The sequence below is a fragment of the Lupinus angustifolius genome, chromosome LG01 (assembly GCF_001865875.1).
Source record: "Lupinus angustifolius cultivar Tanjil chromosome LG01, LupAngTanjil_v1.0, whole genome shotgun sequence".
NCBI lineage: Eukaryota > Viridiplantae > Streptophyta > Magnoliopsida > Fabales > Fabaceae > Lupinus > Lupinus angustifolius.
The window spans coordinates 26,943,419-26,959,179 of record NC_032009.1 but is presented as its reverse complement, the minus strand read 5'-3'; the positions used below and the strand labels follow the sequence as shown (position 1 = coordinate 26,959,179).

Here is a 15,761-nt window from a genome sequence, read left to right as displayed (position 1 = left end):
TACATATCATAATTCCATAATTTGACATTTAATATATAAATCAAGTTTGGGCCGGGTACTGTCTATACCAAACCTAACCCCAAACTCAGCATTTGAAGTCAGAGAAAGTAGATCACTTAATCTCCTGTTAGGAAAAAAAATTCTGGAAAAATTATAACATTAATATATTCGCCCATTGAAATATTTGTTTCTTCAATTGCGTATACACCACACTTTGAGTTCATACACTAAAGCCTCCAAAAACGGGGTTGGATTTGGATGCTTCATATATTGAAATCTCTCTCCAGCTGTGGCATTTATCTAATACTAATACTGAATATTCGTCTAATTTTCTTGAAGAAAATTAATTAAAAACAAAAAGAATCGTCAAAATTAGTAGCAGTACAGAAGCATATAGTTCAAATTTATAAAAATGGTTTCACTCAGCCATGAAGACCAAGACAGGTTCAGCATTTCCCAGGGGATTTTTCAGTCTGTATGTTTGCTTTGCTCTTCAAGGTCTAGTGTTATGAGTCATCTCCATGGACCATTAATCCCCAAAAGCCTTCTATCTTTGATGGTTTTTCACATAGTCAAGAATCAAGATCTTTTCTTTGATGATTTATAGCTGTGGCCGTCTCTACCACGCTTTTTGTCGCTCTTATGGCTTCCCTTTCCTTTTTCAGATACATCCCTACTGGATTTCACACTAACTAGACCACCGGTGGGTATTTTTCCACCATTGTTTTGTAAAGCATTCTCAAAGCCAGACTCACCATCTGCAAAGGCATATCGCTGGAACAATTCAGGATCTAAGAGTGCTTCTGCCTTTGACTTCATATCATCCTGTCAGTAATAATCATTTTAAGTTAAAGCTACTTCAAAGTAGAAGTGGAAATAAACAAGGATGGGGATTTCGGTATGGATCTTTGGTAAAAGAATTCAAAAGAAGGTACAAACCTCAACTTGTTTAGCTGCATTGTTAAGATCTTCATCCACGGAGACAGCATGGGGTTCCATGACAATCTAATGGAAAAAATAATAAAGTAAAAAACCCAGAAGGGGAAAAGAAAAGTTAGCAAGGGTTACAAAGGGGGAGCCAGAAATTAAAATTTGTGTCTCCAAACACACTGCAGCAAAAGCATGTCAGGACCCTAACCAAACCTCAGTTATTTGATCAAAGTAAAGCCTTGGCCTTGCTATTATTTATATCATTCATCATTATCAAGAAAGTTACCTCTTTTAGTCGTGGCAAGGTTGATTCAATCTCCTTGGATGCAATGCTATTCAGATATTTATAGAACTTCTTCATAACCTTTATAAATAGAGACAATATTTGATGTCTTTCCAACTTTGTTTCTCCCAACTTTATTTGTCCCTGTTAAACAAAATGGGGCATAAGAGCCTGTTATTCCATCTTCCAAAAAGCCACCAACAGGGAAGTCATCAAACAGGAAAACAAATTTTACATCATGCCAAAAACAAGGTGACCCACTAATTGGATTTTAGAGTGACTCGTTATAATATAGTGAGGTGTATCATGATAAATTGACTCATACATGATAATAAGCTTCAAGAGAATAATGAGGAACTAGTCATGTCAGTGTGATATTTCAACAAAACAAATTAGTAAGTTAACAAAAACAGACCTCAATGTATGAAATGTTCTGATTCTGAAGACCAATGCAGAGTAACACAGAAGCTTGAACATACGATAAAGTTACTGGAAGCTTTTCTTGGAAGTACAGATGTGTAAGGATGGGAACTAAATCCAAAATCTGCCACAAAATAGAAAGGCCAATATCATACTTAAAAGCGCTTCAAATACATAAACAAGGGTTCAGAGTTTCAATATCAAGGGTAAAAGTAATAGAATGTATATGGTGCATATAGTTGGCTTAAACGGTTTTTGTCCTTTATTTCATAATTGGGTTCTAATTTGGACATTTATGTTTTAAAAATGTTCCAAGTTTGTCCTGTTAATAGCTGTTAGAAACCCTTATGGGGGTGACTACTGAAAACGACATCTTGTTCAATTCCTTGTTCTCTCTCTTCGCCCTCCAACCTTGAACAACAGCCTCCACCGCATGTAACTGCCATGAGCCACCAGAACCACGACAACAACACGGTCTCTACCTTGGCATCTCCAGCCAAACCTCCTCCGGTCTACGTTTCATCATTTCTCACTAAAAAATCGGAGCTGGAAACACAAGCCCCTTCCATCATCACATCCTTCTTTCGGTGACCACCTCAAAAACATGGCCCTCGTTGCTTTGGCCACGGTTTCAGTGGTAGCCACCATCCTCACCATCAACAAACCCTCACTCAACTTTCTCCTCACTACGGGCCATTTCAAATCTGATATCACAACCAATGGTGGTTGGATCCCCTGTGCTTCATTCTCCATCAGCATGTTGCATAGGCCTTGGCAAGTTTACAATGAACAGTTTAAAGAACATCTACCTTAAGGCAGAAAATTCATCAGTTTCTGATTTTGGCCGATCACAATTCTCACATATTCAGCTCATAAATGTGAAGCAAACTAAATGAAATGTGTTGATTTAGTTTGTCTGGCTACTGCAGTTTTTATCCAATCAAAATGATTACATTACCTTGCGATATTTTCTTGAGTCTTTAATTTAAAAATATATTTTCTTTAGTTATGAAGTAAAAAAAAAACAATGACAAATGAAACAACAATTACTTGAGGAAAAAATTTAGTGGTTTCCATTAATCAATTGAAGATAAACAACTTCACTAGGAGCAATTAAAAATAGGTTGGGGACCAGGGTGAAAATGGAATTATAGTTTATAATTTAAAAGGGGATCACCTTTTACTGGAAAAAGGAAATTTGCCAAAGGAGCGAGAAGCATTAGGGGTACAGAACAACAATTTTCAATTATCAAAAAATAATTGGAATGTCATCAAGAAACTGTTAAGACAAACTGGTTAGTATTATATCAACCATTAGAGATCTTACCAGGTGAAAGTCAGCAAGATTGTTGACATAAGCATCCAATCGCTTCATATCATGTGGTGATAAATGTTCTCTAACTGACCCCAAGGATTTATCAGATATGGTCGTTGCAGGTTCTTGCTCCAAGAAACTTATTTTTGGATCAATGATACTGTATAAATTAATACTACAATAAGCATTATGAATAATGGATATTATATATTATGTATGTATATGTATATATATGTATGTATATGTATATATATGTATGTATATGTATATATATGTCTCTCTCTGTGTGAGGGGTGCGAAATCTAGAGTGCTAGGAACATTACACAGCTTTCAAGAATACACTTTTAGATCTGAATACTAGTCGATGAATATGATTATTCAGAACCTTTAGAATACAAGGGAAGGATAAAGACATGAATTTTTAATTTCATTTTAATTAGTTCAATCCAAAAAAAAGTGCAGATGCAATAGTAATTATGGCAATCTTGTAAAAGGCATGTTATCCTTTCCCTCTGATTTTTCTTCAATAAATCAAAAACAAATGAAGTGGTTTAGAAGGAAAAATAAATTGTAAAAGGCATAATCAATGAAGGAGCTTTTCTGAGAGAACTTTTTTATGTTGCCCACTTTTAAGTGATAAAGCGGTCTAAACCACTTTATGGAGCTCAGCTAATAGATATTCTGAAGGGGGTTTGGCAGAGAACATGTGAAAAGACAAGCACGCCTTATTCTTGATTTGTCTTTCAAGTTTTGCACAGGCATCTCTGTTTCGTGTGTTCTACTTTCATCTAGAAGAATAACTTAACCTCTCATTCTGTAATTTGGTAATTTTCTTCTCTGATAATAAGACCTATCTTATTCATCACTATCTGATTGTCAATATTTTAAAAACTCTAGGTCCCTGGAATTCAAGGAACTTCAAAATATCTAAATCAATATATGTGAATTGCTAACATTTGAATCATTAAATTCTTGAATGCTAACCTCAAAGCAAGCTTGTATTCCATGCCACGAAAAGTGGAAGCCAGCAGTCTTGTAAATCTTTGCCTAAAATCTGTTAGTAATGAAATAAATCATCAATTAAGAAAATGTATTATACAGATTGAACTCAAAACATAATAGCAAAGGAAGAGGGACCCACCTTGATAAAAAGGACCAAAAAATCCCCACTCATTTGATCCATCAACTTCAATTTCATCATTGAGCAAGGGTTTTAGGACCATACATGTATGCTCACCAGTCACAGTATTCTATTAAGTTGAGGAAAACATGTTACTCATTCATAAGAATAAATTATGCCTCAGAGTCTAGTGCTTAAGAATAAATGAAGTTAAGCTTAACTGGAATTTGACCAATGTAGAAAGGAGCAAATTTATGCTTTCTCCAAAAGCGAAAAAGGTCCAAGGTTAGCCCGAACGAGACACCAAGGTAATGGAGCTTTTCTGGGCGTCTTTCACGTAAATGCAGTAACAGATGAGGAAGATCTGTTCTAGGTTTTATATTTTCTTCAAGTAGAGAAACCTGTATACACAGTAGCATAAAAAAAGGCCATGCATATACTGGAAAGATAAGCACAAAGTGATACCTTAAAAGCACAGATATTAACATTAGAAATAAAGCTCATTACTTTTGCTCAAGTTGCAGACTACGGTGTATGCTTCAAAAATATTGAAACATTTTCATTTGAAAAAATTTAATTGAATACACTACTAAAAGATGCATTTCAAATGAGAAACCAAAATGCTGGATCCCTAGCTTGAATGGCTGACCATCTTTTTTGGGTATGTGTGTAAACAGCATTGAATGACAACAGTCATTAACCCACCAACACTAAGTCATGAGAATATAATCACCCATATAACAACAAACAGTTATAGTAAAGGGTGATGGAGAAGCCCAACTAACAACAACAATCAAGCCTTAACCCCACTAGGTGAAGCCAACTACATGGATCGAACAACACGATAATATTCTACATAAATCATATTCATTGACAAAACATTGATCTCTAATTTTTTTCTAATCGTTTCGGTTGTGGTTTCCTTGGTCCCCCTCTTCCTCTAGGAATTGGATTAACCTCCTTTTGATTTACTCTCCTTAATGGGGCTTTTACCGGTTTCCTTCACACATGTTCAGACCACCTAAGGCGTATTTCTACCATCTATTCTACAATAGAAGCTACGCCAACTTTCCCCCTAATGGATTCATTTCTAATCCTATCTTGTTCAGTTTGCCCACTCATCTGATGCAACGTTCTCATATCTGCTACATTGAGTTTATTGTCATGTTGATATTTTATCACCTAACATTCAGTCTCACATAACATTGCATGTCTAACAGCCATGCAGTAAAACTTCCTTTTAAGCTTGAGTGATACTTTTTTATTGCATATGACACCTAAAGTACTCTGTCATTTCATTCAACCCACTTGAATTCTATGGTTAACATATCCATCAAATTTCCCATCGTCTAGTATGGTTGGCCCATGATCCCTAAATTTATTGACTAGTGGTATAGATAGACATATGGAATGATCTCAAATCTTTACCTTTATAGTAGAGTTTGTTCGCTTCTTGCTAAACTCACATTCCATATACTTTGTCTTACTTCAACTTATAGGAAAGCTATGTGCTTCTAAAGATAGAACATGACTTTCGTATAAGTCGAAGTAAGACAATACCACTACAACAATAACAACCAAGCCTTAATCTCTCACTACGTGGAGTCAGATATAGCTTCAATACCACTACGACATAAAAAAACATTCTGAGAGAGAACTGAATAGAATTATCTTAATAAATTCAGAAAAAAAGGATCTTAGCAGTAACAGACCTTCTCTGCAGCTTCTGTAACTCTAACCCGTGGAGGCTGCACTTTATCTTCAATGTCCATCTCGGAGATAGGAGTAAGTTGTCCTTCATAGTAACTGAAGAGAGAAGGCAACTTAAATAGATATGAATTATGTTCTACATTATATATTTAACACTGAAATGAGCACCAAGTTACAGTATTTTTTTAAAGCAAAGTATTAATGAACTGGAAAATGTGTAAGGCTCTGTGGTCAAGCAGGGTTAGATATGAATACTTCTAAGATGGCTACACCATCAAGTTACAAAGCAGCAGCCTTACACTAGAAGAATCGGATTGTGTGTAAACAGCCATACAAGGATATACTTATACTAGCACAGCATTGTATTTATATATTAATTACAATCTAACTACAAGAGGACTCGGCACATAAACTAGCTCCTTGATTAGAGCACTGAATGACTACCCACATGCAAATATCAAAAGTATTTTCGACTATGCCTTAGAACTACCCAAACCAAATCAACTTTAAATGAAAACTTTTGATAAATATCCAATCTTCAATGAAACTCTTGCATAAAACAAAATATAGAATGAACATCACTCCAATTAAAGAAAGAACTCACCGTATTAAAAGCTCAACTGCTTGTGAGCCATATCCAAGCTGACATTAAAGAAAAAGGATCAAAAGAGATATGTGTTATAAGTTATGACTTCTAAAAAATTTGGTTAAACGGAACCATATGCCAGAATACAGACGTTACCCTCATGGCACTCGGGTGTGTGGCAATGCGTACTATGCGAGCACCTGAAAGTGAGGGAATAACTGTGTCTCGAAATTGCTCGCAGAGTTTCCACGGTATTTGATCTCCAGAAGGTTGATGACCTTCGCTCAAACTATTCATCGCTGATTGGCGAGATATCTGTCCCTCAAGGCTGACCTGTAAATAAAAACCATTGAATGTGGAAGTCACAACCAAAGGAAAAGCTTAGCAAACAGAAAAGGGACAAATACAATAAGCATAATGATCTGTACTGTAACAAAAAATACAAATAAATTGTAAACTTATAGCTAACACCAAGCCAAAACTGCTGTTAAGTGAAGGTCTTAGAATTCTAGGATAAGAGAAATGGAGAGTCTGAAATAAATTGGATGAGAAAACACATTGTGAATCTGAAAACTTGGTAACTGAAATTCTACTATTTATACTCAGTCTGAAACATTCTTCCAAACTAACTGAATTAAGAATATTCTACCAGTATAAAGTGGAATATTCCTTTCTTAACTATATTAGCATAAAACAGCATACTCTAACACAGGGAAATTACAAAGCCACCCAAAAATTGTAACAATCAAACACTTTCAGTTATTCCTCAAATACCAGTTTTGTGCAGCAAGATAAAGTACAAAGTTATAAAAGAAAAAAAACAGAATTAATAAGCACTTACGGCAGCTTCTCATATCTGTGTAACACAAATCAGCCTTTTCCTTTTTGGCAAAGGGGACCACATGCTTCATACATTTTAAAAAAGTAAAAGATGCTGTCCTAGTCCATAGATAATTCCAGTATCAAAATATCTGTATCCTACAGATACCATGATATGACACATGCGTGTTGCTTCATAGATGGTATGGACAATATTAACATCTTCTACCCATCATATCCCAGGTTGTCAAAACAGAGAACACAAGCCAAGTCATGCAAGCCAGTGACTACGACATAGGCAGAAATGTAATAAAGAAATAGGATGTCTTAAGCCAGAGACACAAACCTGGATGACGCACAAAATATCAGGGAGTTTATTCTTTGATTCATCGACAGGTCCTATAAAACACAAATACTATTAAATGTTTAACTCAAGTAATGCCAATTTAAACAAAGGAACAAACAAGGCATTTGTCTAGTAGTGTAAGGCCCCACTAGATCCCTAGGTAGACCAAAAGGTCAAGGATTTAATTCCCGGGGGCGACACTTGTTAGGAGGGACAGTCATGCACCCTGAAAGGGATTAGTTCCTTACCCATAAGGTGAGAGGATACTGTTGGTTATACCAAACAAAAATTTAAACAGAGGAACCGAAGAAGAAGAATAAGAATGGAAACGAAGAATACCAAGTAGTACAAACAAATGGTGTGCTGGAGCATCTGCCATCAGTTGTAGATCATTTGGAGAATTTTTGTAATGTGAAGCAACGTATAAGGCCATCATTCGCTGTAAAAATACTAATATTTTAGTACAGCATATATACACAAGTAAATTAATATCAAATAAAAGCCACCCAATATTACCAGATAAATCTGGTTTTACCTGCAAAAATAATTCACTATCTCTGTGATAGGAAAAGAGGGTATCCCTATTAACATAGTATAGATCACACTCACTGGGTGGTGGTAACCTGATTTCAGAACAAAGAAACGTAAATGGAGATAAATAAAAAATGGTCTCATCTTCGAACGAGATATGAAATAAATAAGCTTGATATAACCTGCTAATATGAGGGATGGCATTTGAAACATCTAAACAAAGTAGAGTATTAAGCCAGCTTTCAATGGGATCCCCAGAAGCATATCTGATGGATTCATTAAGTTCAAGTTTCTTAAACAAACGACCTGAAAGTTAAAACTCAATTTATCAACACAGCACCTTCAAAAGTTGTATAACAATTATATTGATGGATCGTTGGAAACCAATGATCTCAACGTTATAATCCATGAATTACGATTCTGAAGAGCCCACGGCAAGCATATTGTTTATATAAATTGACTTCTAAAAGCAAAAGGCACATACGTACCAGAACCAGCACCCTCTGTGCTCTTGGCAGACACAGCGCTTTGCTGTTCCAATTGCTGCAAAAGTTTTAGTGATAGAGAGCGTCCAGTACCTTCATATCTTCCAACGAGTTAAAAGAAAAATATCAGTTATTAAATCACATCAGTTTAACTCTTAGCTTTCAAGACACATCAGCAGTTAACTCTTTTAACTTCGAAGACGTATTCAACTTGATTAAGGAAATAAAGGAAACGAGAAATAATTGTTTTTGCATACATATAGAAGTTTAAGCAAACTAGACATACCCATTAACAGTAGATGACAGAAAGACGAGATATGGTCCAAGCAAAGACTTCACCACTGGTAGTGGAATAGCAGCTGCTTCATCAATAACCAACAGTTCAACTTGTGAAAGCTTTTCATGTTCATGTGGCAGTATATACTGAAAGAAATTAAGAGAAACAAGTCCAAAATTATGTTTACATGTATCCATAGATACAGCAACAGTAAGTTTCCTTAACATGAAGGCATTTTCTAAATCATAGACCAGTAATGCAGAAGCATCACTAATGAACTTACCTGAATAGTTTGTCTGTGATGCTTGTAAATGTTGATCCTTACAGTAGCTTTTTTGAACTCGGGATTCACGCTTTTTACCACATCAAAATCATGATGTTCCTGTTCACATAATTAGGAGGTATAATATTAATTGAACTAAATACTATAAAAATAGCCTTCAAGAGAATTATATTGCCACTCTTCTCTTCTCATAGTAAATGAACTGAAAAGGATATCATACGAGCCAAGTTGATAACCTTTTGAATTGAAAAGTTTGCTTAGTCCACAATTTGATAGACCAGATGTTCACAGAAGACCTCATCATTGGTAAAAAATGATAACCAACAAATTTAGTGATTTGATGCTTAGTCACAATATTTCAGTTATTGGTTAACAATTCATAATTGATGGAGCCAAAAAACATCTCAAATAATATTAATTATATATAGCCAATAGATATTCTCCAACTTCAAATTTACCATTTGCATTTATCATTTATGATGGGCACTGGACGTAACAGGAATATTGTGACTAAGCATCCAACAATTGTGAAATCAAAATATAAATGCAAATAGGGTGGACAAGTAAGCTACTGGACACTTGCAACTCCAGTTCATTACCAAAATTAAAATATCCAGCTGCCATCCTAAATTCCTAATAACATCTGCAACTAAATGTATCATAATGAAGCAATAACGGTAATAGCTATCAATGATGGAAGAGGGCCTGTACCTTGTACTCGAGTGCATCAAAACCTTTGCATATAAATTCAAACAAGGTTTTCAAATTCTCAGGGCTGGGGGCAGTTACAAAGATATTTGAATACCTACATAGATCAATTTACTAATGAGATCAACAACATCAACAAAAGACCAAGTCTTAATCCCACTAGTTGGGGTCCAAAATAAAAAATAAAAAAATTGGTACATAGATCACATAAGAAGAATATGTGTGTCTGAAAAGCACAATACCCCACAGCAATAGCCCCAGCAATTGATAAACCAAGAGCAGCTGATTTGCCACGGCCACGAGCTGCCAACAAGGCAGCAGTACTTCGAAGTGTCTTGTCTAAAATTGCATCCAGAAATGTGATGACAGCTTTTCCCTATTTCCAGAAACCATAAAAATTTAAATCTACCACTCCAAAAAAAAATTGATTGACTACCACAGTGGTCAGTAGACAAGACAAAGTTGGGGGGTAAACAAAATCCTACCTGGTCCAACGTGCAGCACTTCTTAATCAATGGCCCAACAGGAAAATCTTCATTTAGTTGTTCTTTGAGGTTCTTAAGGTCCTGCTCCGCTTCTGAGAGTCCCTCAGAGTCCTATCGCATCAATTCAGAGGCAAACAATTACATATAACTTACAAAATTTGACAAAAAAGTGTCATCTTGACTTGACTGCCAAGGAATCATAGGGAGAAGGGAGAAAATCATACAATATAACTTAACTGTTTTTGGCATTAATATTAAAAAACTGAATGTGTGTTACAATTAGTTATAAGTTATACTGTTATAGAAACTTTTTATAATGAGACTAGCAGTATTTCAAATACTAGGACAGCCAAAAATATAACTTTTTATAATAAAAGAAGTATCTAAGATGAGGTGACAATACTGCAAAGAAGAGGATAAGACATCCTCACAGAGCAAAAAGAAACAGCCAAAAACTTAACTGACAACCTGTTGGGGGCAATTTCAACACAACTAAAACAAAAAATAACGTTAACCTACCCTGAGGTTTGGCTTAATTAAAACCGACATCTCTTTTGTTTTAGAAATTACACAAACAGGCTTGCTTTCCCTGAAGGATGATGTTTAAGTTACAGACATTCCTAAAGGGGAGGTGAGTTAATCTTTTAAAAGAAGAGTGGTTTAAGTGTAATTAGACAAAACCTCAAGGGGGGTCAAAGTAATTCTACAAATAAATAAATTTGTGTGAAAAACTACAAACACAAGAAAATAGCAAATAATAACTCAAAATTATGACTATTTTAAAGGAATGAGCAAGCATCTGAAACTAACAATGAAGAATTTTGCATCCCAATGGAAGACCAAAAGTGAAAATTAATCAGTATAAATATCTTCACTTTTACAGTCATCAAATACAATCAAAATATACCCAAGATTTTCAAACATTTATCATATATACCGAAAGCACAACAAATATCAACACTATCCATCTAGATTCTCGGGAGAGGGAAAAGGACATTGTTGCACCATAATCTTCAAAATCATCAACGAAGAATCCAAGATAAATTATATATTTGAAGGCATAATTAAAATATGGTGAACATAAAAAACACAAAATTCAATTTGCTAACTTCCGGTCTTCCCATCCCCGTATAACTTAAAGACGCAAATAACAAACATGCCAATCTTCATGCATTAAAACAAAAAATTATCTACAACCCTCCTCTGAAAAGAAGGGAGGGGCATAAGAAATAGATAGTTAAAGATTATATAAGGTTACCTCTTTAACAGGAACGGGGGTTATAGACCTTATGTGAGATGAAATTGGTAATACATTCAGCTCATCATCCATGACCACACATGCCTTGCAAGAAGCAAGTGATAATAAGAAGCGCTCATTAAAGCGCCCAGTAGCCTCAGTGTGGGATTCAGTTCGAAATCTGTCATGAACATCCTGCAATCAATGAACCACATGAAAGTTGAATTTAATGTGACTTTGAACAGAAAATTAGCATGGTAATGGGCTTATAAGCTAGTTAACAATAGAAACATAAATTTTGGGTTTCCAATCTTCCATGAAAAGTGCCTAGACATTGGAGAATGAAAACAACAGTCATTTTAATTCAAGCAGCGCCTAAATTATTTGTCGGGGCAATACCAACCTGTCACATACAACACCTTTATTTTAGGTGAAGCCTCAAGAAAACAAATAGGACTATATATCTTTCATAATTATAAGCTTGAAAACAGTATTAGATTTGACAATTAACTTTACACGATTTGAATATGTTCTATTTGAGAAATGAACTAGAGATGTAAACCATAGGAATAAAGCTACATGAATGAAATGAAGAAGTTCTTGCTGTTATTTGTAACATAAAAAATGTGTCTCAATCTTAAAGGAAAGTGCTATCGCACAACTATAAGAATCACAATTCTTTATGGTACTGAATGTTTGGGCGGTACAAAGCCAACAAGAGCATAAGTCCATTGTTACTGAGATGATCTTTTGAGTAGGATGAATGGACATACAAGACACTGAGACATGATGTGATTAGCAACAAACAGTAAGGGTAGCACCTATTGAGGATAAGATGTTCACTTGGAAGAAAGACATGAAAGCAATCTCTTCTGAAATAAAAATAGCATGTTGGTTCTGTTTTTTCAAGGCTTTCTTCCGAGTAAAACATTTGAGCCTCTGTACTATGGGCATAGTTTTGTAAATGGATTGCACGCTCAAAACGAGAGTTTTCTGTCAGAGTTGCAGAAAACTATTTTTACTCTTTGATGGGTAAATCCATAAACTAGTATGCGGGTGGACGAGAGGTCTCTACTTCGAACTGCCATTTCACCTGTGGAGCAGCCACCAACCACAGCACCATTAGTCTGGCAGCTGCCATGGTGCCACATTGAAAACCAATGACACCCAGACATTCTTGTGTGGTTCTCAGAAACTCTGACATGCAATATCATGGCCTCCATTTTATAACTTAAACCACCAATTCACTCACTACAGAATTGTTCTTATACACCAAGTTAACACAACTAAGCTACAAACCTCTTTAATCATACCAATATTTACACCAAATCAAATTATCTCTCTCTCAGCCCCCATGCCCAAACCTTAGAAGTTCCCAGCATAATCTTTAACCACAACCCCAGACTCCCAGAGAGATAATAGAAAAAAGAAATTTCAATCAAAATGAAAACCCCCACTTATGGAGAAATAACCACCATTCAAGTAATCAGGCCTCTTAGCAAACTTCTCAAGTCTCAACCAGAGCATCCCAAAACAATGAAGCATAATGATTACGACCTACAGGAACACCCTAAAAGTAGAAAACTTTCCCTGGTTATAAATACATATGATATCAATTTGAATTATTTTTATATTCACAACTTCTATGGCATTTTCCTTTCATCAAATGATGTATGTTTTTCTGGTCTATAACAGGCATCATAAGTGACTACATACTCTTATGACAATAAAAAGGACTCAAATATTATACAAAACTTTGCCCAAATGATGACTAGTATCCTTTTTTATTCTAAAACAAAATATTTACAAGAAGGGGGTGTAATATTTAACGAGACTTACGAACGCCAATAAATCAATGCAGAAAAAGGAACACAAGAAAATCCTGAAATCAAATTCCTAGTCGCAGATTCTAAAAGATCAATAGGAGAGGAAGTTATACTCTTTAAGAACTCCTATAAGTTATAACTAACCATGAATTAACAAAAAATAATAGTTCTAAAATACAAATCTGATGAATCTGCATTCATACCATGACCATGGTGTACAGACTGGTCAGTGAGGATAGAGAGCGAAGCAGCAAAATAACCAACCCCCCTCCCTCCACTGTCTCTATCGTTCTTGCTAGGAGATTAGGTGTCAACGCTTCAAAGTCCTAAAAGAAAGACAACAGCTAAATTGGTTTATATTGGAAAAAGGAAACCTAAAGAAGCACAGAATAGTGGACCAGTACAAAGAGTAAGGTACCTGAAGAATGCACATTCCAAAGGTATTACCAAGGATTCTTTCTGAATCCTTATATAAACAATAAGTCAATCCCCCGCTTTCTACAAACAACGAAAATGGATCAACTTTCTCGGGATCCAAAAGACCCCTCTGCATCATTTTTTTAACCTGCTTTGCACGTTTTTTCTTGTGACTGCATTGACAATCATCTCAATCAAGTTAACATAAATCCTAAACCAGAAATCCAGAATAGCTAAAGCAACACAGAAGTATTATATCATAGTTTATGATACAGATAAAGAAGTATTTTTCAACACAAACACAGAACCTGCTGAGTTCAAGTTTGTCCTTGTAACACCATAAGACAGTTGGCCTGGATTTGATCTGTGCCTTGCTAAGCATGTAATGAAGGTTTACAATCTGCGCATCACAGAGACTGCATTTAGCACTCAAACATTGTACCGAATCTTAGGATCTGTTTGTTTAAGCTTTTTTCACACACACAAAAAGTACTTCTATTAATATTAAAACAATTCCAACACTTTTATGTTTGTTTGGTTAGTCTTTTACTGAAAAGAAAACAGTGCAAAAAAAGAAGCTGGAAAGACGATTTTTTTTTAACGGAATGCATGAAGCTATATTTTCTAGCTTCTCTAAAAAGTTCTTGATTTAGAGCAAGTTTAGGTAAACAACTTAATTAAGCATTTATTCGATAATATTTTTTGAAATAAACTGAAAAGAGCTTACTTTCATAAGCTTACTGAAAAAAGTTAAATACAAAAAATGCTTACAGGAAGGTCATAAGCTACTTTCATGACCTTATCTAATAAACTTACTGAAATAAGTTATTGTCATGAGCTCAAATAAACCCTCCATACGCTCTTCCAAACGCCCCTTACTTTACAAAAGCTCTTACTAAAAGCATTTTTCATAATTGTAGCCAAATGCAAATAAGTTTCTCATTAATTAATATTAAAGATCCACAACAACACAAATCACATTTTTTTGTTAACCTTAACAACAGAACCCTTAATTTCACTTGCACATAACAAAATTTCCAAAACCGTTCAAACACTAAGAAAACTACTATCACTATCACTATTCTACGAGTAATCAAATTTTGTGAAACATTGAGAGAAAATGATAAACCTGATCGCGAGACTTGTCACCAACTATAACAAACATGGATCTATGCCTTTGTTTGACACCATTTTCAATCAGAGTTCTGATTCGTTCATCCACTTTCTTCCTCATCTTATTCTCTGTTGTTATTCAAATTGAAAAAATTCAAGTTCAAATAAGTAACCAAATCATTTTGCAAGGGACATGCATAACATTAATTAAATAATAGTGCAATAAAGTGAAACTATTCAAAATTCGAGTGAAATGAGAGAAGTATGAAAAAAGTGGAAGAACGAAGAGAGAGATTTTATCATACGAAACGACAATGAGAGGTGGAGTAAAACGACGGTGGGAGAGAGTGAAGGAGGCGCGAGTGTGTAGAAGTAGACCGCAGCAAGGAAGTGTTGGAAGAATAGTTGACAGGTTTGTTATGTTAGGGTTTATAGTTTATACTAATGCTGTTAAACAAGGTTCATAGGTTTTCCAAGCGTAGGGTTTATGTGGTGGGACATTTCCCAATTTATTATTTTTTTTTGTCACATGTATCCTCGCACTGGAGTCATGTACCACTTGAACCAACGCGGCCCTGTTGGTAATTTATTATCTTAATAAAGTGAAAATAATTATCATTTAATTAAAAAGAAAATTTTAAAAATATAAAAATATTTTTATATTACTTAGAGAAAGTTGATTGGTCGGAGACATAATCATTTAGGGACACTAAATTTATGTTCTTATGTGGTGTACTTGCATATGGTAGGATTAATATTCATTACCACAAGAATTTTGATATGTGAATTATAACTCAATCATTAATAAAAAAATATTATTTTATGATATATATTATTTTCTCGTGGATAGAATGATTTATATGTAGGTGT

The 15,761-nt window shown here is 34.9% G+C and overlaps 1 protein-coding gene across 1 annotated transcript; it reads right to left on the bottom strand.

The window, feature by feature from the left end:
* Window positions 213–15,339, bottom strand: LOC109359108 (RNA cytidine acetyltransferase 1). The gene is made up of 27 exons (XM_019603638.1): window positions 15,197–15,339; window positions 14,908–15,020; window positions 14,087–14,178; window positions 13,780–13,951; window positions 13,565–13,687; window positions 11,557–11,730; window positions 10,299–10,409; window positions 10,056–10,189; window positions 9,817–9,910; window positions 9,106–9,204; window positions 8,832–8,968; window positions 8,549–8,646; window positions 8,243–8,366; window positions 8,065–8,152; window positions 7,869–7,968; window positions 7,530–7,582; window positions 6,521–6,697; window positions 6,383–6,420; window positions 5,781–5,874; window positions 4,290–4,469; window positions 4,090–4,198; window positions 3,933–4,002; window positions 2,961–3,108; window positions 1,629–1,757; window positions 1,217–1,357; window positions 940–1,005; window positions 213–825 (listed from the first exon to the last, which is right to left on the bottom strand). The coding sequence occupies exons 2-27, from the start codon at window positions 15,010–15,012 to the stop codon at window positions 580–582; spliced, it is 3,102 nt and encodes a 1,033-aa protein (XP_019459183.1). The 5' UTR covers window positions 15,013–15,020; window positions 15,197–15,339; the 3' UTR covers window positions 213–579.

Bases quoted from the DNA above. Each gene is read 5' to 3' on its own strand.
- LOC109359108 (XM_019603638.1), bottom strand. From the start codon at position 15,012: ATGAGGAAGAAAGTGGATGAACGAATCAGAACTCTGATTGAAAATGGT. The intron at 9,911-10,055 runs GTATTGTGCTTT...TGATCTATGTAG, and splicing joins GCTGGGGCTATTGCTGTGGG to GTATTCAAATATCTTTGTAA. The intron at 7,583-7,868 runs GTATTCTTCGTT...TGTGTTTTATAG, and splicing joins CCATTTGTTTGTACTACTTG to GACCTGTCGATGAATCAAAG.